Source organism: Panthera pardus, unplaced genomic scaffold (assembly GCF_024362965.1).
Source record: "Panthera pardus isolate Hobbes unplaced genomic scaffold, ASM2436296v1 HiC_scaffold_13, whole genome shotgun sequence".
Classification (NCBI taxonomy): domain Eukaryota; kingdom Metazoa; phylum Chordata; class Mammalia; order Carnivora; family Felidae; genus Panthera; species Panthera pardus.
This window is the reverse complement of record NW_026526688.1, coordinates 148054317-148077082: the sequence shown is the minus strand read 5'-3', so window position 1 is coordinate 148077082 and position 22766 is coordinate 148054317. Positions and strand designations below refer to the sequence as shown.

The 22766-nt window shown below is 37.1% G+C and overlaps 1 protein-coding gene and 1 pseudogene across 1 annotated transcript; both read left to right on the top strand.

The window, feature by feature from the left end:
• The first annotated feature begins 596 nt into the window (after nt 1-596).
• LOC128776460 (glycine cleavage system H protein, mitochondrial-like) lies at nt 597-1088 on the top strand (annotated as a pseudogene).
• A 4097-nt stretch (nt 1089-5185) lies between these two features.
• On the top strand, nt 5186-22286 carry AMBN (ameloblastin). Its single transcript, XM_053900712.1, has 11 exons — nt 5186-5248; nt 10506-10574; nt 13085-13135; nt 14703-14750; nt 15251-15361; nt 16765-17001; nt 18129-18167; nt 18661-18720; nt 18816-18860; nt 19299-19343; nt 21597-22286. Exons 1-11 carry the CDS (start codon nt 5186-5188, stop codon nt 22131-22133), a joined length of 1305 nt encoding a protein of 434 aa, XP_053756687.1. The 3' UTR covers nt 22134-22286.
• Nucleotides 22287-22766: the final 480 nt, after the last annotated feature.

Genomic DNA, 22766 nt, shown 5'->3' with positions numbered 1-22766 from the left:
AATGAATCATCATTTTCATATATAAAGCAAGCAGGTGTTACTTGGCAAGCTGCCAAGAACTGCTGTATCTGTTGCACATACTTCTGCTATAAACTCCCTTGTTTGCAAAGGATCAATGCAAATTGATTCACAGTCAGTCCAGGTATGTGACTTTGGAGTCCACCATGCAGAGAAGGCAAAAGGGATAGAAAATGAGCTCAGCGTGATTCTACGTGTATACAAAGTATAACAGCAAGAAATCACTGTGAAATATAAAGCCTTTATATGAAAGACATATTAACTTACATATGTTTTAATGTCTATCAAAAAAATTTACATCAAACATGGCAAGAAGTTAATCTGTATGCTATATAAAGTGTTGTATAATAAATGCTCCTTGCACTGGGTGTTGTATGGAAGCCAATTTGACGATAAATTATGTTACAAAATTAAAAAAATAATTAAAGAAATAAATGTTTCTTGATATATAGAAACACAAGTTAATAAGAACATCAATTTCCTGTGGCTAATAAGCAAAAACATGAATACAAAAAGTGGAAATACGGTGGTAAATAAATAGGTGAGGAAAATATTTAAACTTGATAGTGATCAAAGAAATGCAAATTAAAACACCCCTGCGAACAGGGGGAGCGGTGCTGGGCATGCAAGCCCAAGCCTGCCTCCCGGGCGCAGCATCCGCACCACCACACCCCTTCTTGCCCTGGCCCTGGGGGCTGAGGGTCAGCGCTTCCTGAGGACGCTGCAAGCTCTGCTCTCCCCGCGTAAATTGACAGACAGACATGAATGGATAACAACAGAAAAATGGTATCAGAACAGTGGGAATCAGCAATTTTGCACAGGAAGCTTTGGGAGATGTTGTTTACTGTAGCCTGCCTGAAGCTGGGACCACACTGAACGAACAAGATGAGTGTGGTGCATTGGAATGTGTGAAAGCTGCTAGTGAACTCTATTCTCCTCCATCAGAAGTAACTGAAATTAATGAAGCTCTTGAGGAAAATCCAGCACTTGTCAACAAATTTTGCTATCAAGATGTCTGACTGATCAAGATAACACTCAGTAATCCTTCAGAACTGGTGAGACACATGTAAAATCTATTGAGTAGTGAAAATGGAACCCCTAAATAAACTAGTATCAAACAACTTAATCTAGCATAGTTGTTTTAAATTAGTGGTGCATAGAGGATTTAAAATAGCAATTTTTAGCAGTACCAGTGGAAAAAGAAACTACTTGCAACAACTTATGATTGCAGATAAACATAATATGCATCTTTTTTGCAACACCCTATGATTTTTAGGCTAGGCTCCAGTTACAATATTCAGAATCCTGAAATTGCCTGTGGTCAAAAACTAGTTATAAAAATTATGTAATTCAAAAAATAAAAAGAATAAAAATTTTGTAATTCAAGGATGACTTTTAAGCCTTAGGGAATATTGTAACTTGCTTACATCTAACCTTGGATTAGGGTCAAAATGCTTAAATGACCAGTCCATTGGAAGTAACTGGCAGTGGAGAAAGGTTTGTTAGTTGTATAGTATCAGATAAAGAATGATACTATCTTAACTGTACAATATACTGTCCTTGCTGGTGCTATTTTTTTTTTAATTTTTTTTTAACGTTTATTTATTTTTGAGACAGAGAGAGACAGAGCATGAATGGGGGAGGGTCAGAGAGAGGGAGACACAGAATCCGAAACAGGCTCCAGGCTCTGAGCCATCAGCACAGAGCCCGACGCGGGGCTCGAACCCAAGGACTGCGAGATCATGACCTGAGCGAAGTCGGCCGCTTAACCGACTGAGCCACCCAGGCGCCCCGGTGTTATTTTTATATGGTGAAGCAACAGTCTTGCAGGAAGATAAATAGTTTAATAATAAAACATTCAACTTCTTTGTTAAAAAAAGAAAGCACCAAGTTATCATCACAAGAAAAAAATGTAACTATGGTGACAGGTATTAACTAAATTTCTCATGGTGATCATTTGCAATATATGCAAATGTCAAATCATTACATTGTATACCTGAAACTAATATAATGTCTCATGTCAATTATACTTCAATCAATAAAAATATAAAGCAAAAACAACAACAAAACCCACCACAAAACACTGTATTACACCCATTAAATGATGGGAAAATATTAATTAGGTGAACAAATTCTGACAAGTGAGTTGCTATACATACGTTGCTGGTAGCATATCAACTTAGATAATTCAGCAATACTTATCAAGAGTCAAGGGGTGCCTGGGTGGCTCAGTCAGTTAAGCGGCAGACTTCGGCTCAGGTCATGATCTCACATCTCTGTGGGTTCAAGCCCGGCATCAGGCTCTGTGTTGACAGCTCAGAGCCTGGAGCCTGCTTCGGATTCTGTGTCTCCCTCTCTCTGTGCCTCCCCTACTCATGCTGGCTGTCTCTCGCTCTCTCTCTCTCTCTCTCTCTCAAAAATAAACATTAAAAATAAAATTTAAAAAAAGTCATACAATTACGCATGCTTTGAACAAGGAATCATATTCATGGTAAATTATACTAAGAAAATAATTCAAAATATAATTTTTTAAAATATTTACTAACCAAAATATCTATGGTGAAAAATTAGAAACAATCAAAGATCAAAAAATTAGAGTCTTGGAGCACCTGGGTGGCTCAGTCAGTTAAGCGTGCAACTTCAGCTCAGGTCATGATCTTGTGGTTCATGAGTTCAAGCCCCACATGGGGCTCTGTGCTGACAGCTCAGAACCTGGAGCCTGCTTCAGATTCTGTGTCTCCCTCTCTCTGCCCCTCCCCTGCTCATACTTACTCACTCACTCTCTCTCTCTCTCTCAAAAATAAACATTTTTTAAAAATCTTAAAAAAAAAATAAGAATCTTGAGACACCTGGGTGGCTTAGTAGGTTAAGCATCTGACTCTTGATCTCAGCTCAGGTATTGATCTCAGGGTTATGAATTCAAGTCTGGGTTCTGTGCTAGGCATGAAGTTTACATGGAAAAAAATTAAAAAAATAAAAAGGAGTCTTGAGCATCAGTCTGAGGAGCTGTTACTCACATAATTTAAAATATAAGATTTATCCCTGTAGCTAATTAATACTTATAGAGCCTAAAGCCTAATATAAAATTATACCTACACTATCATCATAACTATGCTGAATATGAATCCAACATATGTAAGTACTGTCAGAGAAAAAAATGAAATCATTTGATAAGGTAGTAAAATCCTATCTAATATGTCTTTCTTTTATATTCATATAATTATTACCATCACCATGTTATTTTTCTGGTTATTGCTCTTGATTATGAAACAAATAGAAGCCAATAAAAATACTAATTTCTGATACTGTCTGCAGTTTTCAAAATAACTTTGACTATATTATTAGAGGGAAATAATTCAAATTTGATTCTAATGCTATAAGACTATATGGTAACAAGTATTAATAGATTTCACAAAAATTTATTTTCCATATTTTGTAACATTAAAAATCAGACCTGGGAATGCAAGCTGGTGCAGCCACTCTGGAAAACAGTATGGAGGTTCCTCAAAAAACTAAAAATAGAACTACCCTACGACCCAGCAATTGCACTACTAGGCATTTATCCAAGGGATACAGGTATGCTCTTTTGAAGGGACACATGCACCCCAATGTTTATAGCAGCACCATCAACAATAGCCAAAGTATGGAAAGAGCCCAAATGTCCATCGATGGATGAATGGATAAAGAAGATGTGGCATATATATATACAATGGAGTATTACATGGCAATCAAAAAGAATGAAATCTTGCCATTTGCAATTACATGGATGGAACTGGAGGATATTATGCTAAGTGAAATTAGTCAGTCAGAGAAAGACAAAAATCATATGACTTCACTTATATGAGTATTTTAAGAGACAAAACAGATGAACATAAGGGAAGGGAAACAAAAATCATATAAACACAAGGAGGGGGACAAAACAGAAGAGACTCATAAATATGGAGAACAAACTGAGAGTTATGGGAGGGGTTGTGGGAGGGGATATGGGCTAAATGGGTCATGGGCACTAAGCAATCTACTCCTGAAATCATTGTTGCACTATATGCTAACTAATTTGTATGTAAATTTTAAAAAATAAAAAATTAAATTAAAAAAATCAGATATAAACATTATCCCAAACCAACATGATAATGGGCTCTATAAAACCCTAAATAATAACAGTCAATGTGGTGGCCTAGCAGTCAAGAATATGGTCTTTGGAGATTGACTCCTGAAGGACATTCTATCCTTTCTAAATCCCAGTCATCACAGTATTTATCTCATGATAAAATGAAGTGCATCATGAAGATGAACTAAGAAAAAATGTAAAGCACAGCATGTGGTACATGTTAAGTGGTCAATAAAATAACCTATTAATATTATATACAGTAGACATTAGTGTAAGATCCATGAAAATTTTATTATTCCTTTTATTATGCCAACATACAAAATCAACTTTAAAACTTGGCCTTCCTTGACATGACCATACTCTCCACTCTTCTTCCATTCCAGCTTAATGCATGACACTCCATCAGATTCTTTCCCTGGAAAACTTAATACTTATCAATTGATTCAGACATCAGCTACTGATTGGGCATTTTGACAAATAGCCTTCAAGGCTCAGCATGAACCTATCCTCCTCATACCTGACCCCAAAGCCTCAAAGGATTTCTCCAACCTCAAAAAGTTTAGAGCATTCTTCTATTAGCAGTTTCCCAACCTCACAACTATTGACATCTCAAGCTGGATACTTGTTTTTGTGAGGGGCTTTCCTGTACATTTTAGGATGTTTAGCAGCATCTCTGGTCTCTACTCACTAGATGCCACTAACAAATTCCACCCCCCCTTCCCTGCCAGCAAACTGTAACTACCAGAAGTAGCCTCTTGTCCCCCAGACATGTTCTGTGTTGGGGCAAAATCATCCCTAATTGAGAATCACTGTTCTATAGCATTATTATTTTAGCAGTTAATCCATGTGGGACCATCCTTTTTGATATTATATAGGCTTTTTAATTAAATTATTGTTGGTTTGCTATATGTCTCATTAACTATTTTTGTGTATTTCTCTTCTTTGAGTTATTTGCTGATAAATTTCTGACAAGTAGGTGTACTGTATTATACTCCTTTGTATCTAGCAATGATTGATTGATCAATGTCATCTACTATTGAATGACTCATTCATTCTGGCATGGTTCATAAGAGCAAGATGCCTGTGTCTAAATTCTGGTCCCACCGCTCACTGTCATTTTGGGTAATTTAGTTCACCTCTCTGTAGATCAGTTTTCTCTTTGTATAAAAAGGGGAGAATAGTATCTTCTTCAAAAAGTCATTTGGAGGATTAAATAAATTAATATATGTAGAACACTAAAATAATGCCTGCCCATAGTAAATACTATCCAAATATTACCAATTATAATGTGAATATAATGTCAAAGGATACAACTTAGTGGAATGAGTGATTTCTGTTCCCACAGGAATATTTTATGTGTTTGAAAAAATATGATAATCTATCCAAAAAATTAGAAGATCATGTAAAAAGTAAAACGTGAAGATCTATAACAAGCAATTTGTCACAATGTAGTGTATGAATGGTTGTCAAATGACTGACAAATATTTGGAGTCAGAGAAGAGAACATCACAGTGGAGTAGAAAGTGGGGGAAAGAGTCACCAAAGAGGTAAAAATGGACTGGAACTTTGAAAACAAGCTGTGAAGAGATAAGAAAAGAGGTTAGGCAGAGAGAAAGGTTCAATAAAAGCCTCAAGAAGAGACAAACCATGGCACATTCTGGAGAGACTGAGTAAACAAGTCTGGCTGGAGTAGAAGGTTGAAAGGGACCATGTGTGAGAACAAAGCAAAAATCAAAGTCCATGTTTTGTCCCATGCAATCAACATGCTCATTAGCAATTAAAATCATAAGAATGATACATTTTAGTTCATTGTTATAACTAACATAACTGCCTTTGGTGGCTAGAATAGTCACAGCCAAGGCCCATAGTCCAATATGAAGTAGATATGCACCATAGATTTCTTTATTTCAACAAGAACAATAACTCATGATCACTGAATATTTTCTGCATACCAAATAGTGTGCTGAGCACTTAATATTCATTAATATGCTTAACGTAAATAAATTAAATTAAATTAATGCCATCCTATGGTAGACCACATTTCACAGATTAAATAATTATACAAAAATACTGTATATATTCAAGTTGAGTGGCTCACCCAGTATCACATGGTTAATGTCATGGAAGAGTTTTCAAAAGCTGTGCTCCAGCTACTGTACTGACATTTTCCACAGGATCTTCTTTATCTAGCTTTTTCTTTATAAGTTTTTCTGTACATGTCCCCTCATGTATCTCAGATCTTCTGCCATTCTGAGCTTTTTTATTTTTGCTATACTCCGGACACAGCATTTTTTTTAATTTGTTACTCTCATTTTTTTGAAGTAAAGGTATGGTCTTGATCAACATGACATAGTAGCCATCAGCTGTAGTACTTCCTTAATGTCTATCATCACTGCTACACATTGATATCCTCATGCTAATTTACAGATTTCTTTGTAATTAAATTCCTTTTAATTAGGATGTATTAGGATTATGTTTGCTAACTTTCCCAGTAACATAAATCAAAAATAAAAAGCTGTTGACTTGGGGCGCCTGGGTGACTCTGTCAGTTAAGGGTCCGACTTTGGCTCAGGTCATGATCTCGCCATCCATGAGTTTGAGCCCTGCATGTCAGCTGTGCTGACAGCTCAGAGCCTGGAGCCTGCTTCTGATTCTCTCTCTCTCTCTGCCCGCCCCCCTCCGCTCTCATTCTGTCTCTCTCTTCTCTCTCAAAAATAAGCATTAAAAGATTTTTTTAAAAAGCTGTTGACCAGATGCAAAATGTTTACTTCAACTGATTACAACAATCATGATTACTATCCCAATGTACAGTCTTGCATAAAATGGGAGATGAAATTGGAAAGGTGAATGGACATGTTAATTTGACTGTCTAGTTATAGAGGGTGAAATTTACATTATAGCTTTAGGGGTCCTTAAAAAGTTTTTGAGTGGAGCTGTGAAATGCTGAAACCAATATTTTAGGAAGATAAATTGATGTGGGTATGCAGGAAAGTGGAGGAGAAAGAAACTAACGCAAACATCTGGAAAACAGTAATCCAGGATTGAGTGTGAAGGTCATTTTTAAAGGGTAGAAGCAACATCATTTATAGTATATTAAGTATTTAGCTTAAGAGAAAGGCAGAATATATGAATTCTATGAAAACATCATCATTAGCCTATCATGATCATGCTCATAAACTGTAAAAGACATATTCACACACATCCCATTTTCCTGGTTAACAGTCAACTAGGAAGCTTAATCCCATGGATTCAGCATCAGTTTCTATGCAGACGAAATGCCTTCCATCAAGTCCCTTCTCTACCCTCTTTGGAACTCATACACCTAACTGCCACTGCTCCTCTTTTTTAACACACACACACACACAGACACACACACACACACACACACACACACACACACAGACACACACACACACACGCACACAGTGTCTCTGTGGTGTTTCATGTAGCTTCTCCCACTCAAAGAACAAATCACCCACTTACTGAACACCCACTATATGGCAGCCCCTGTATCTTTATCATCTCACCAAATCTTCAAAACAAACCTATGGTCATAAATGATCATCCTTATATAACAAAGGAAGGAACTAGGGCTCAGAGAGATTAGAGGACTTGATCAAGCACCAGAACTAGAATAGAGACAAATGGGAAAGGTGGGGTCAAAAATAATACTTTTTTTGCAAAAACATTTTACTATTTACAAAACATATTTACATTTCTTATTTCTTTACATCCTAAAAATAATTCTGTTATCAATAGGAAATGGGTTTTATCAGGAACAATTTCTTGGATATCATTATTTGAAGATGTTAAGCCTACACTTAGGTATGAAGACATCTTTTCTCCAAAATACCAGCTTCCTCGGTGTTCCCTGTAATTGGTAAGATCCCTATTCCCCTAAAAAGTATACTGACTCATCCCTTCTTAGGAAACCAACCTTAAATTCTTACCCCTACCACATCTGAAATCACACCTTTGGAAAGATAAGGAGGGGCAGAGAAATAACAAAAGCAGTTAAAGTCCAATCCACATCCAAGACATCTTTACCTGTTCCTGGAGAAAAACCCATCCATGTTGACATTAGCCTTTTAAGTGACACAGATATGACTAACCTGGCTTGGTACTAAATGCCTGAAAATAAGTCTATCTAAAGATTGAGATAAGGGTGCCTGAGTGGCTCAATCTGTTAAGCATCTGACTTCAGCTCAGGTCATGATCTCACAGTTCATGAGTTTGACCCCTGCATCAGGCTCTCTGCTGTCAGTACAGAGTCCACTTTAGATCCTGTGCTCCTCTCTCTCAATCTCTCTCTCTCTCTGCCCTTCCTCCTCTCTCTCTCTCTCAAAAATAAATAAGCATCTTTTTAATCTTAAAAAAAAATAAAACAAAGAGTGAAATGAAACTAGTGCCCATTGACCTGATTGGTTCACGGAGAATGTTTTGACTTATGTCCCTCTTTCCCCAAAGAACATGCACCAAAGATTTACCTGAAGTTATTCTCTCAGAGGGTCCAATTAAAGTTTCTTAACAAAAGCTTGCCTAACTCTAGTCTATTATCTTCAGATAAAAAACTATCTAGGAAATTCTGAGGAAAACATTATAATGTACTCATTATCCATCTAATATTTCCATTTTCTCTTTCAATCTCAGAACATTATGTTATGCTTCCTTCTAGAGTGTTGGGGTAAGGGAGGGAAGATACATTTACTATAACAAGTATGAGGGTGAAAGTCACTGGCTTTCACTAGCTGGGTCACTAGCTTTATCTGCAGATAAAAACCTGAACAAAACAGATAATGGTTAATTTTGCACCTATTTTACATATATTTCCTTCAGCTCACCAAAATGATTGTCTTCAGAGCTTATGTCCATTATTCCTTTACTGTCCTCCCTGCAATTGAGTTCTCTGAATAAATACAAGGGTTGGTTTACAATTAAAAATAATGAGACTCTACTGGGCCAATGTCCTTGCATGCAATAAAAGGGTGTGGGCTAAATTACAGGAGCGGAGTTTGGTTTTTTTCCCCGTTTTGCTTCACTTTGATTGGTGGATTGGCGCTTTAAATAAAGGTTTCTGGTCTTCCCTGAATGAGAGATACAGAGCGAGTCCTAGGCACAGACCAGAAAAAATTTTAATCTTCTTTTCTTAGAACTGTCTTGGTTGGCATCACCAGGCCCTGAGAACACAGTGCATGTCAACATTGAAGGTAAAATGTGATTTTATGATTTCCATGTGATTCCTGTAAGTTCTTTTTTCCTATCTCCAAGTAGCTTTTATACAGAGGATTTTTGTTTGTCACCAGAAGCTGAATAATAGTTTATTGTAAACCATTAGCATGTTCCAGAGAAGACATGCCTAATATCTTACCAGCTAAGAAAAAAGACTAATCTATAGACTTTTTTTTCTTTCTTTTTTTTTCTTTTCTTTTTTTTTCTTTTTTACTATTTGTGATTATTAGTGACAGCGCCTAATTTAGAAAGGCATTAGAAGACAAGCAAATTTCTTGGGTAGGTAGATTTCTGTTCATATAAGAGTAAAGAGGCTTTTCAACTTCTAGAATAAACTTAAAGAGATAATTCATTTTAGAAAAAGGAAAACTCAGTTTTGAGACATATTTCCCACTAATATCAAAGGCATTTAAAATATTCAGTTCATTCTTACTTTTTTAATATTTATTTATTTGGGGGGAGAGCACAAGTGGGGGAGGAGCAGAGAAAAGGGGGACAGAGGATCTGAAGCAGACTCTTCACTGACAGCAGTGAGCCTGATGTGGGGCTTCACCTGGAAGATCATGACCTGAGCCGAAGTCAGACACTCAACCAACTAAGCCACCCAGGCATCCCTCATTCTTGTTTTTTAAAAGATAAGTTTTGTTATGTTTATCTGGATAACTGAAACATAGAGTGATACATTCTAATATATCTGCAAATAAAGGTTTGCTATAAAATAATAATTGTATTATATTTCAAATGCATTTCAAAATGTACTCTGGAGAGAAAGTATAACATCCTGTGAATGATACTTAATAGACCAAAATTTCACATAATGGAACGGATTTTCAAATTCATAATTCATTTTATGAAATGAAACACAGCATTTAAAGAACACAGCACAAAGGTTGTTCCTATATGTTCATTTAGGTTGTAACTCCATAAAAAAAATCACTTAGATATTTTTTAATTGATTGTCAATTCATTCCAAAAACTAGTAAGCATAAATAAGCTTAGAAACATTTAATTGTGTTTTATTTTTATTTTTGTTTTCTTGAAACTGATTGTTTTGGAAGAACAGAGATGTGGCTCATTTGAAATATTGCCTTTTAACCATTTTGAAATAAAAATTCATCTGATTTAATTCTCCAACCCAATTCTGTTTCAGATCCCACTTTCCAAAATGAAGGACCTAATACTGATCTTTTGCCTCCTGGAAATGAGTTCCGCAGTGCCGGTAAGTCATAGGTTTCTAGATTTTCTAGATTCTTGGGTGCTAAACAGTACTGAAGGACATGGTCTGAAGTTCGTGCATGGACTCATTTGAATTAATCCAGTGGTAGAGTTCCTACTGAGTCAAAGGTCATAGGTGTCCAGACATCAGCTTACCATCTGAAAGCAGTAGGTCAATGTAATATTTTTATTCAAAAAGATATTAAAATATTCTGAAGAAAATTTTGAAGTCTTATTCCATTCATTCAAATATAAAAGACTTATGTAGCCTCTGCAATGCCATGGCACAATTTTATTATAACCACTTGCTGCCGTTGTGCAATTGAAATGGAGAAGAAATTTCTCCAAAAAAGTAAAGTCCATTTTCTTCATTTTTAAAAGAACAATATTAGCCAAATTATGATGGTTACAAAACAGAGCTAAGTAATTCCATTTGAAGCTAGTAATTAAGTAATTAACCAACAGATTTGCCTCATGGGGGAGATATTATATGACTGAGAGTTGAAGTTTCTTAAATCAAAACATGCTATGGCAATGGGGCTAATTGTATGTTATAGTCCTATACCTGGCTCATTCTATCATATGTTGATATGATCTCATGAATACAATCCTCTGGGTACTGAACTCTACCAGCCAATAGTATGTATTTCTATTTTCATGAAGACTTTGTTCTGCTGCCATATGCATTTGGCAAATATTGACTGAACACGTGACATGTATCCAGCAATGTGCTGGGCATTGGAGCCACAAAGGTAAGTTTGACATGATCTCTTGTCTTGAGGAACTCATAGTTGGACTTAAATAAACTTTCAAATATTTCAGTTCCCTGACACAAAAAAAGATTAGCTACTTGGGTTTCTTAAAGTTAAATGTTTGGGAGAAAGGGGATAAAAACTGGCTACAAGGATGAAAGCCTCAACTCTGCGAATAAAAAGAGTTTCTATTCCATTACTCAACATGAACTTTAAGTGAAAGAAAAAGTGAAGCTGCCACCCTAGCTTACCTTTGTATAATACTGACCCTGGGGTCAGCCTCAGCCATCCACTGTCTAATACCTTGACACTCCTGGAACTTATGCTGGCCCACACCTGTGTCAATCAGGTCCACCCTGAGGGACATGACAATTGTTTAGGATTGCCGACTGACTGCCTGTCAAGTTAGATGTTCTACTTTTACTCCCTCCTTGGAAATGTACCCTCTGTCCATTTACATTCATGTAAATTTGTTGTTAATTCATGACTTGGAGTAAATGGAAAGGAAAGTATACTTTGTAGTTGAATCTGTCCAAGATACCTTATTTGTGTACTGGCCACTGGGAGGAAGGAAGGCTTTACTCTCACAGTCCCCCAAAATGCTGAACAATCTGCTCACTACACACACACACACACACACACACACATCAGTCTTCCTGTCTACACAACTGATCTTTTTCTCTGCTTAGAGTATTTGCTACACATTTATAACTCTTTTTCTGCTATCCATTTCCAAAACTGAATTATTTGGAGCAATTTGCACCATGACTAAGAGGGCAAGATTTTACTTGTATAAAAAAGCAGAAAGTGGAAGGTAGATAACACACTCAGGAAACTATTCCTCAACTTCTTACTCATGAAAAAAAAATCCCAATATATTTAGTGGGCGCTCCATAAATATTTGTGTATAAATGAAGGAAAGAAGGCATTGAGAACCTGGGACCCTGGAAAGTAAGGATTTCCAAAGAACCAAAGACCCTCAAAATCCAAAGTACTCTAATTCTTACTCTTCCATTCTCCATTTTTTTTTCTACTGGTATTTATGCATATTAACAAAGATTGCTTTAGAAAGAAAAATATCTTACACTTTAAAAATCTAGTTGTAAAAAAAAAAAATCTAGTTGTAAGTATAACTATATTTTTAACAACTTTTAAATGAACACATTAAGTATAATAAAACTTGACTTTTTTTAAAGTGTACATTTTGAATATGATCAAAAAATATAAACACAGATCAATAGATTTATACATAAAATAATTTTTCATGAATGACGGAGCATTTGTTGAAACCCCTTGAATGGATGGCAAGTTAGGTTTTGCATGTGCTCTTTGCTGAATGCCATGATTCCATGCCACATTCCATGAACCAGAAGCACGTAAGCTTGGCAAAACCACAAGAAAACTGACCTTAAGTTTGTCCCTTTTGCTTACCTATAGGATAATTTCTTTAAGAATACAAAGTATTCTTGGTTTTCTATTTTGTAGCTTTATCCTACACTGTATTTGTGCTCAATGTAATCTCAAAGTTAAAACAAAAATTTCTGCATTAAGATACAAAGGGTAGATGATTCACGTGGGAGCAAAGCCATTAAATATGATGTTAATTCTCCCAATTAATTTAAATTTTTCTTTATTCTGCTTAAAAACTCAAGTCAAAATCCCTCAGCTGGCCTTTATGCACTGGGCTAGGCTTTCTATTTCCAGTATGCATTTAGGGAAGGTTCTCACCAGATATCTCAAAATTATTCTTATTTCCGTCTAGATGTTTCCTCAGCAACCTGGAACACCAGGCATGGCTAGTTTGAGCCTGGAGGTATGTATCGTCAGAGTATTTACATGCAGTCTTTACATTTGTATGGTCTTGGTAAGAGAGAAACACCATGGGCAGGTTCTGTTTTCCTACTCAGAAGTCAGTGGCTTTCTAGAGAAGTTCCAGAGAAGCGTATGACATTTATTAGAACCTCATCTTCTCATTTTACTGCAATTTTAAACTCTCAGATATTTTACTCTTCAGAGTGTCATCTGTGTGTGAATCAGATCAATACTAATATTTAATACCTAATATATATTACATATACATTATATAATTACTATATTAATATAATTACTACATTAATTAAAACACATTGCTCTGACGCCACAAATGGTTTACATTTAATTCCATCACCTTATAGTATTTTATATGACAATGTTCCCCTGAAGAGAATTTACCCCACAAAATGTGGTTGTTTATAAGAACTCCTGTAAATAACATTAACCTGGTTTTGTGGCACCTGCTTCATAGCCTATGTTTGTCTTGCTGAAGTTCTCATAACTAATAATACTCTGTTTAGAAAATCTCAGCACACTGGAAACATTTGACCATGTCAAAAGAAAATATTAACAGTTATGAATAAAAAAACATTTATGAGATTATAAATTTTTCATAAGACCTTGCAAAGTTTATTCATATCATGATAATCTGGGGGCAATTAATATATACATAGGCTAGAAGTTTATTTCAAACGGAAGCTAATTTCACAGAGTTACTTTTTTCTCACTTTCTAGCTTAAAAACAACTCAAAGCACTCTAAACCTCTTCCCATTAAATTGAAATTGACTTTCTGTTGAATTGGCAGCATTCTTGACCACCTATCCAGATACTCACCATTTTCCCCAGTGTGTTTTACATTTATTATTTTGAGGCCTTTTTTATTTGGGAAGGAGGTAAGGGTGCTTTGTTTTGTCTTGTTTTTGTTTTGTTTGCCTGTTTGGGGATGGATTTATAAAAGGCAAAGTAAATTAAATGGGGAACGGAGGAACGCCTCAATGAAACAATGTTCTCATGATTAAGTTTCTATTTCAATTGAATGAGCTATTTTCCAATGTTTTAATGTGACCTTTACTTAAATGATACCTTTTTCTCTTATTTGATTAATGATAAAAAGCAAACTCACTATTTTAAATTTTTTTTTTTAATTTTTTTTTCAACGTTTTTTTTTATTTATTTTTGGGACAGAGAGAGACAGAGCATGAACGGGGGAGGGGCAGAGAGAGAGGGAGACACAGAATCGGAAGCAGGCTCCAGGCTCCGAGCCATCAGCCCAGAGCCTGACGCGGGGCTCGAACTCACGGACCGCGAGATCGTGACCTGGCTGAAGTCGGACGCTTAACCGACTGCGCCACCCAGGCGCCCCGCAAACTCACTATTTTAATAGCAATAACAACAATGGCACAACCACATTTAACATTTCCACTCTTCAATGATGATTTGTTTCTATTTTATTTTATTCAGCTGACCCACTGCAAACTTTGTGCTAATACCATATATTGAGAAAATGGTTGTACCATATGAAAAGGAATATATGTGGCAAACACTAACCCATCTTTTTTCTTGATAGACAATGAGACAGTTGGGAAGTTTGCAGGGATTAAATATGCTTTCTCAGGTAACCTTATTTTCGAATATTTCTTATTGCAAGAATTAATGGTGGTGGTGGTAGTGATATTATTAATAGCAACATTGTAATTCATAAAATTTGTGAATAGATATTATCCTAAGTATTGAAAGAACAAATGAGTAATTGAGATAACCTAAAACAAAACAAGACCCTTGGATGGGATGGTAGGTAAAACAATATTTAATGTTCTTGAGTAAGAAAAAAATCCTTTCTAGTACTTCAATTTTATTGAACAGCCCAAAATATGAGTGCTTAAAAAGCTAAATCTCAAGTAAGTTTATGGGAATCTTGCAGTCTGTCTTAGGATGGAAAGTAAGTCTATTGGAAGAGAGCATTTACCTGTCCACATTAAATTCACCGATGTCACACTTACTTTGGCTGTCTCCACACTTTCTATGGATTTTGTAGAAAATGAAAACCAAGTTTAAGCCACTACTGAAATAAAAGCATGTGTTTTTTTCTTTTTTTTCCCCCCTGCATATCTTTAGTATTCAAGATTTGGTTTTGGAAAGTCATTTAATTCTTTGTGGATGCATGGTCTCCTGCCACCACATTCTTCTTTCCCATGGATGAGACCAAGGGAGCATGAAACTCAACAGGTAGGTTAATTGCATCAATGTGCTTGAAACTTCATGCTTAACAATATTTGCCTTCTCTAACTTATCATATACTAGCTACAGACAGATAATAATAATGAATAAAAAAGTATTCAAGTATTAGCAAGTCAAAACTTATAATTGTTTTTAGTACTTAGGAAAAATTAAAATAAAGTGGTCCAAACTTTCAACTTATTTGTATATTTATTTCAAATAGGAAGATATGGCCTCCAAAATATAAGAGGCCTATGTTAATGACATGAGCCATAACAAGAGAGAAACTATCTTCAAGATGGAAGCAGGCTATATCCTGGACAACTCTCATCTTAGTCAAGAGTCCCAAATAATTATTCAAAGTCACATTTAAAATGATGCCAAAGTCCTGGTTAAAATATCATGAACCCTACAGTAATCAATAAATACATCAATCAGTTAACCATTATTTTTTTGGTGCCTAATAAATGCATAAGCCAAATTATAGATTGGGAGTGAAAATGAAAACATTTAAGAATGGCTCCAAGGTTCATGAAGTTTCAGATCTGATTGGGAGATAAGATAAGACAGTGTATTACAAGGTGCTAAATTATGAGGTATCGGTAATAAAAAGCCATAGAGTTTAGAGATGGGCAGTAGTTGAAGAGGCAAAGCAGAGCCAGATTGTTGTGAGATTTCCATACCACTTTGAGGAGCTTGCAAATGATTTAAAAATAACAGGAAGCCATCCACCACAGTTAATTTCAAAAAGGAGCAAATAAACATGGTTGTTTTAATAGCAACTTTTGATTCCAGTGTTCACAAGTAACATTATTCACCAAGCCACATTTAGTGGGACAATAAATAATGTTAGTAGTGACTGTTTCTCCACTTGATTATTTCCAAAATGGACTCCATGATGCAGGAATTTGATTGGTATTTTACTTAATTATCACTTCTCTCCTTTCATTAACTCAAAACATATATTATTTATCAAGTGCCAGGCACGTGTTAGGAACCATGTTAAGTGTTAGGGCTATAAAGTCAAAGAAGACATAGTATTGTCTCTCAGTTGACGGTGGGCAAAGATGTCATTGTAATCCAGTGAAAAAGTGGTAAAAGAGACATACCTAGAGGCAGCTTTGGGAACTCCGAGGAGGAAACAACCATTCTACCAGGAAGTCCAATAGTTTTCCATATTCTTCAGCACAGATAGTCCCAAAGGAAGTGGAGGAGACAGCCACACAAAAGACCGCCCCAATAACATTGACTTTACATAAATTGGTGCTTCCTAAATGAACATAAGCTTCAGGCCAATTCCCCGGACTCTCTTGCAAGTAGAAAGCTTCCCAAGCCCTTTTGTTTTAGAAATTCTAGACACCACAGTTCAGTGAGCTATCGCTTCCTGACACTCCTTTCAAATTTCTCTGCAGTATGAATATTCTTTGCCTGTACATCCCCCACCTCTCCCATCGCAGCCATCCCTGCAGCCTCAACAGCCAGGACAGAAACCTTTCCTCCAGCCTACTATTGTAACCGCCATCCAGGACGCAGCCCAGAAGGGAGGACCTCAGCCTCCAGTTTATCAGGGACAACCGCCCTTGCAGCAAGCAGAGGGGCCAATGCTTGAACAGCAGGTGGCACCATCAGAGAAGCCACCAAAAGCCGAGGTAATTCTTTCTCAAAAGTCCAATCAGGATTGCGCACTAACTCGAAGGAAAACTGATTTGCAGAGCATATTTAAATAATCGGAATTTTCAGGCATAATTTATGACAATACAAATATGTTTTTAAGCAGTTGACATATCTGTCCTTTGCCATTAGAAACAAGGCATGGATTCTAAAAAGATCCTGTGCCTCTTAGTTTCTTAGTCACATAAGATGAAAGCTTTCAGGGGAAATAGGACAGCCCAGAGAATTCTATGCTTCCTATCATCAGGATCTTTTTCAGCGTTGGAAGGACTGAGAAGACTGATTATCCCACAGCATTGCATGTAGTATTTTGGATTATTATTTCTCTATCTGGTGGAGAAAAAACAATCATGCAATAATGTAGAGAAAAGAGCAGTAGAAAGAAAAGGAAGCTACCATGTAACTAAGTATGCTGCAGGCATTTGACATTCCCCCATGTCACCCTGATTAAAATCCTATAAAGATAGATATTATCATCCTTTTTAAGAAGAAGACAGACTGGGGCGCCTGGGTGGCTCATTCAGTTAAGCGTCCAACTTCAGCTCAGGCCATGATCTTGCAGCTCGTGAGTTCGAGCCCCGCATCAGGCTCTGTGCTGACAGGTCAGAGCCTGGAGCCTGCTTCAGATTCTGTGTCTCCCTCTCTCTGCCCCTCCCATGCTCATGCTCTGTCCTTCTCTGTCTCTCAATAATAAATAAATGTTAAAAAAATTAAAAAGAGAAGACAGACTTTGTGCCCTGCCTGACTAAATGAAGGTGAAAATCAGGAAATTCATTTTAGATTGCTTATTATAGTCATAAATAAGTTAAGAGTATGTCCAGTTCTGAGGCGCCTGGGTGGCTCAGTCGGTTAAGCTTCCGACTTCAGCTCAGGTCATGATCTCACGGTCCGTGAATTCGAGCCCCGCGTCTGGCTCTGTGCTGACAGCTCAGAGACTGGAGCCTGCTTCAGATTCTGTGTCTCCCTCTCTCTCTGACCCTCCCCCATTCATGCTCTGTCTCTCTCTGTCTCAAAGATAAATAAACATTAAAAAAAATTTTAAAAAAAGAGTATGTCCAGTTCTACTTTTATAGTTTAGTAATTTTAATATTCATCTATGATGCAGCTACCAGGAATGGATTTTGCTGATCCACAAGGACCATCAGTAAGTACAGTCTCAATGAGATACTTTATTAAGAAAAATATCTATACTTCAAGAAAGAAGAGGGGTGCCTGGGTGGCTCAGTCGGTTAAGCATCCGACTTCAGCTCAGGTCATGATCTCATGGTTTGTGGGTTCAAGCCCTGCGTCAGGCTCTGTGCTGACAGCTCAGAGCCTGGAGCTTGCTTCAGATTCTGTGTCTCCCTCTCTCTCCCTGGCCCTTCCCCACTCGCACTCTGTCTCTCTCTCTCTCTCTTAAAAATAAATAAACATTTTAAAAATAAAAAAAAAGAAGAGTGAAAATGTTTAATTGCCCCATTCATTCATGAATATGAAGTATAATGGGTTCCTTTGTTTTCTTAAATATTAAATACTTATTTGTTAGACTAATCCACCTGAAAATGCATTTCATATAACACTTAGAAATGGCTGTAATGGGAGGTTTGCCTGTATTATAGCAAAAATGAATTACTAATTCTGTTTTCTACCACTTAAAGGTGTTCCAAATAGCTCGTTTGATATCCCGGGGACCAATGCCACAAAATAAACCTTCTCCAGTAAGCTTTTTAAAAAATATGCCTCTGCTTATAATTTACTTGAACATTTTTCCTTGGAAAATGCATTTTATGATGATTATTGTATTTATATTTAGCTTTATCCAGGAATATTTTACATGTCCTATGGAGCAAATCAATTGGTAAGTCTGTAACCTACAAAAAATATCATTTTAAATTAAATATTATCTTAAGAGCTATAGTTATAAAAGTCTAGGCTTCACACAAAAGATTCCATATTCTCTGAGTGCCTAATAGCAACTGAAATGTCAAGGAGGCACACTTTCTATCTGAGTAACTCTAGCCAGATACACACACACACACACACACACACACACACACACACATATATACAACAGCATTTAGGAAAGGTAAATTTTCTATCTGAATTATCCAACTTGGCTCCATGCATTTAATAATGACTCACCTCTACACTTTACCCTGCCGTTGGACACGGCATTAACTTTAAGGTTTAAGGAAAGGTTAACTTTTTACTTTACTTTTAACTTTGTCTTGAGTAGCTAATGGGATAATAGGAACCTACTGACTGGTAATAAGATGCACTGTTTCTTTTTGAACAGAATGCTCCTGCCAGACTTGGCATCATGAGCTCAGAAGAAATGGCGGTGAGTAATGTCCTCAAACTGTTATGAAAATAGTGGTCAGGGCAGAACAGTCACAAAAGACTTGCTGCAAGAGGCATTGGCCATAAATGTCACTGAATATACAGCACAGGACTCAGATTGTTCCACTCAGAAACCAAAACCTTGATTCTTAGGCAACATGCAAAGATTTCGCCACGTTTCCATCTAGTCACTTCTGAGTCACGACCATTCTAGAACATAAGATTTTGCCCTGTTTCTTGAATATGAGCAGAGGAGAAACCTTTACTGAAAGGCCATTATCATTGAATGGCATATGCTTCAAACCAAAAAAAAGACACGCATGATTTGTACAGAGTTCCCATTTCTTCTCGGACCAAATAAATTCAAAAGAACAAATTCAACAGCTTTGCAAACAACTTAGACCTCGACATTGAGAGATAAAAGAGAAAAAGAAAACAACTCTATGTATTATGTTATCCTCACCCCAAGTGTAGCCACCATCTGTCACCATACAACACTGTTACAATGTTGTATACATGAACCTAACGTGACGTTGTGTGTCAACTATATTCAGATAAGAAAAAGAAAACTAACCAAGTTTAAAAGGTGATTAGTGTAAAATTCAAAGTGCGTTAATAAGTTAATTTGAGCATATTCTTTTTCTATTATCCATGCATATGACAACTTTAAATTTTGAGACCAGTAGACTTGCACAATTTCATATTTTCCCCCAGAAATTTCTACCTGTTACCTCTGTTAGAGGACAAAACAAAAGAAAACAAATACCATACTAAATTAAATTGTTATCAACTATAGATCCTATCAAATGAATAAATACCATAAATATGCTATCACCGAAAGAAAGCTCTCATCCCAACATTCTTTTTTTTTTTTAATGTTTATCTATTTTTGAGGGAAAAAGAGAGGCAGAGTGAGAGCAGGGGAGGGGCAGAGAGAGAAAGACACAGAATCCAAAGCAGGCTCCAGGCTGTGAGCTGTCAGCACAGAGCCAGACGGGGGGCTCAAGCTCACAAACTTCGAGATCATGGCCTGAGTCAAAGTCAGATGTTTAACTGACTGAGCCACCCAGGTGCCTTTCTCATCCCAACATTCTTGAGTGCCTTGTATGAACTAGATGCATAGGAAGACACTATAGAGGCAAGATAAATTAGATAAGATTTCTGTTCTCAAGGAGTTTACTCTCTAATCAATGGGAAAGTTAGATACAAGGGCAGATAGTGTCAAAATGTTGTGATAAGGGCAAACAGACCTATAAGAGAGGTAAAGGGGAGAGGCAGGTAGCCCAGGCAAGGGGTTCACAGTGCCATCCCTCAAGGAGATGATGTGAGAAGCTGAGATTTAGAGAGTGGAGAGCCAAGAGAAGGTAGGAGAAAAGAATGCGGTATCCACATACTACCAACACAACTGGCTGAAAATTCAAGTAAGCGTTAATTATCATCTTATCATTTTATTTATTTATATTCTGCCTCATGCTTAAAAGATTTTGTAGTAGCTTATGAAAAGCCCCCAGTAAAGGTCACCAAAAAATTGAAGATAGAATTTAAAATGAGTAAGCGATTAATTAAATGAGATTACAAACATGCAAATTACAAAGCCCTACACAATCATTGTAAGTAGCCCAAAATTGGAGGCTGGATATTTTGGGGCAGCAAAGGCAGAAAAAAAGAGACCTGGTAAGTTCTACAATTCTAACCGTCCACAGGAAGAAAATATTTCAGTTCCTCCAGAGAGATCAAGCTTCTTTTTCTGATACATGTTCTAAAAATAAAAAGAAAGAAAAAGAAAAGGAAAATCTTAGAGAGGGCTTTGTTCATTTGAGAAATGATGTTGAGGTGGTTTTCTAAAATACCCCTAAACAAACTCAGCAATGGGCCAGTTTTTGTTTGTTTGTTCATTTGTTTTATGATGGCATTGCCTATTTTGGCTGCTTATTGTTTTCTTAACATTAACTTTGAACTTCCGTTTGCCTGTAGACTTGGTTCTGCCCCGCTTCCCCACTTCTCTCCTTCCTGCTTTCATTCAGACTTGGCAAAGGGTCTCCACCTGCCTTCCACCTTTCCAGAAAAGTGCAGAATCCTCTCCTTTATATTTCAAAGCCAGTTTAGTGAGAAATGTGCTTACCCAAAGCTGTCAACTCACTCTTTGTTCCCTAACAGTTTTTTATGATTTCTAGGTGAATCTGACCAATTGTGATTGCGTGGTATACTTAATAGTAGGTGATAACGGTACCTTTGGTAAATGGTTTATTTCCAGGGAGGCAGAGGAGGCCCCATGGCCTATGGAGCCATGTTCCCAGGATTTGGAGGCATGAGGCCTAACCTTGGCGGGATACCCCACAATCCAGCCATGGGTGGGGATTTTACTCTGGAATTTGACACCCCAGTCGCCGGAACCAAAGGCCCTGAGAAGGGCGAAGGAGGTGCACAAGGCTCCCCCAGGCCGGATGTCAACCCGGCCGATCCGGAAAACCCAGCTCTCCTTCCAGAGGTAGCACCTGGTGCCCTGGGAGGGCTTCTTGCTCACCCAAAGGGCAACGACCCCAGCCTGGCAAGAGGTCCTGCAGGGCAGAGTGCCGGACCCCCCAGGGTCACCCCAGCAGAAGCTGACCCACTGATGACCCCTGGATTAGCAGATATTTATGAGACCTATGGTGCCGACGTGACCACACCCCTGGAAGAAACGCCCACAGATACCACAGCCATCCCAGACACTCAGCAAACATCCATGCCAGAAAACAAGGCCCAGCAGCCCCAGATCATGCATGATGTGTGGCATTTCCAAGAGCCCTGAGAGCTTTGAGATTATCAGCTACTTTCTGTATGCACAAGCTCCCCAGCTTTGTCCCTATAGTATATCTCTTTACTGAAACACTTACTACCCTGCCGCAGCAAAGGCGTTAAAAATGCTGAGCATATATTAATAAATACAAGTGGCTAGAAATAGTGTAGGTCCCCTTCTTGCTTTCATTCTCTTATTGAAATAAAATGTGTTGGCTTTCTCTGTGATTTAGAAATACTCTTAATGACATCAGAGCAAGTTTAAGGGTCTCTGCATGTGAAAATCGCTGTTTCTTAGCTGTCTTGGGCACTATAGAATTTCTCTCTCCAGCATGACACCGTCATATCCAGGAAATGCAACATTGCTTTGGAAATTTTTCTCCAAGCAAAGGCACACATTCTCAGAATTATGAGAGACACCATTCAAACATTATTAAACAGGGATGGGTGAACAATCCCTGACTGGTATTACTGGGTTTGGTAATATTGGATTTAAAATTCTCATTGTAGAGTATTTTATTTAATCTAGTAAAAACACTTAGCTTATTTTAAATAAAGAATTTTTCTCGTTGAAAATATCAGGAATTATATGTTTATTATTTACATATATTCAAATGGTTAAGAAAGGCATGCTCATTCCCTACCT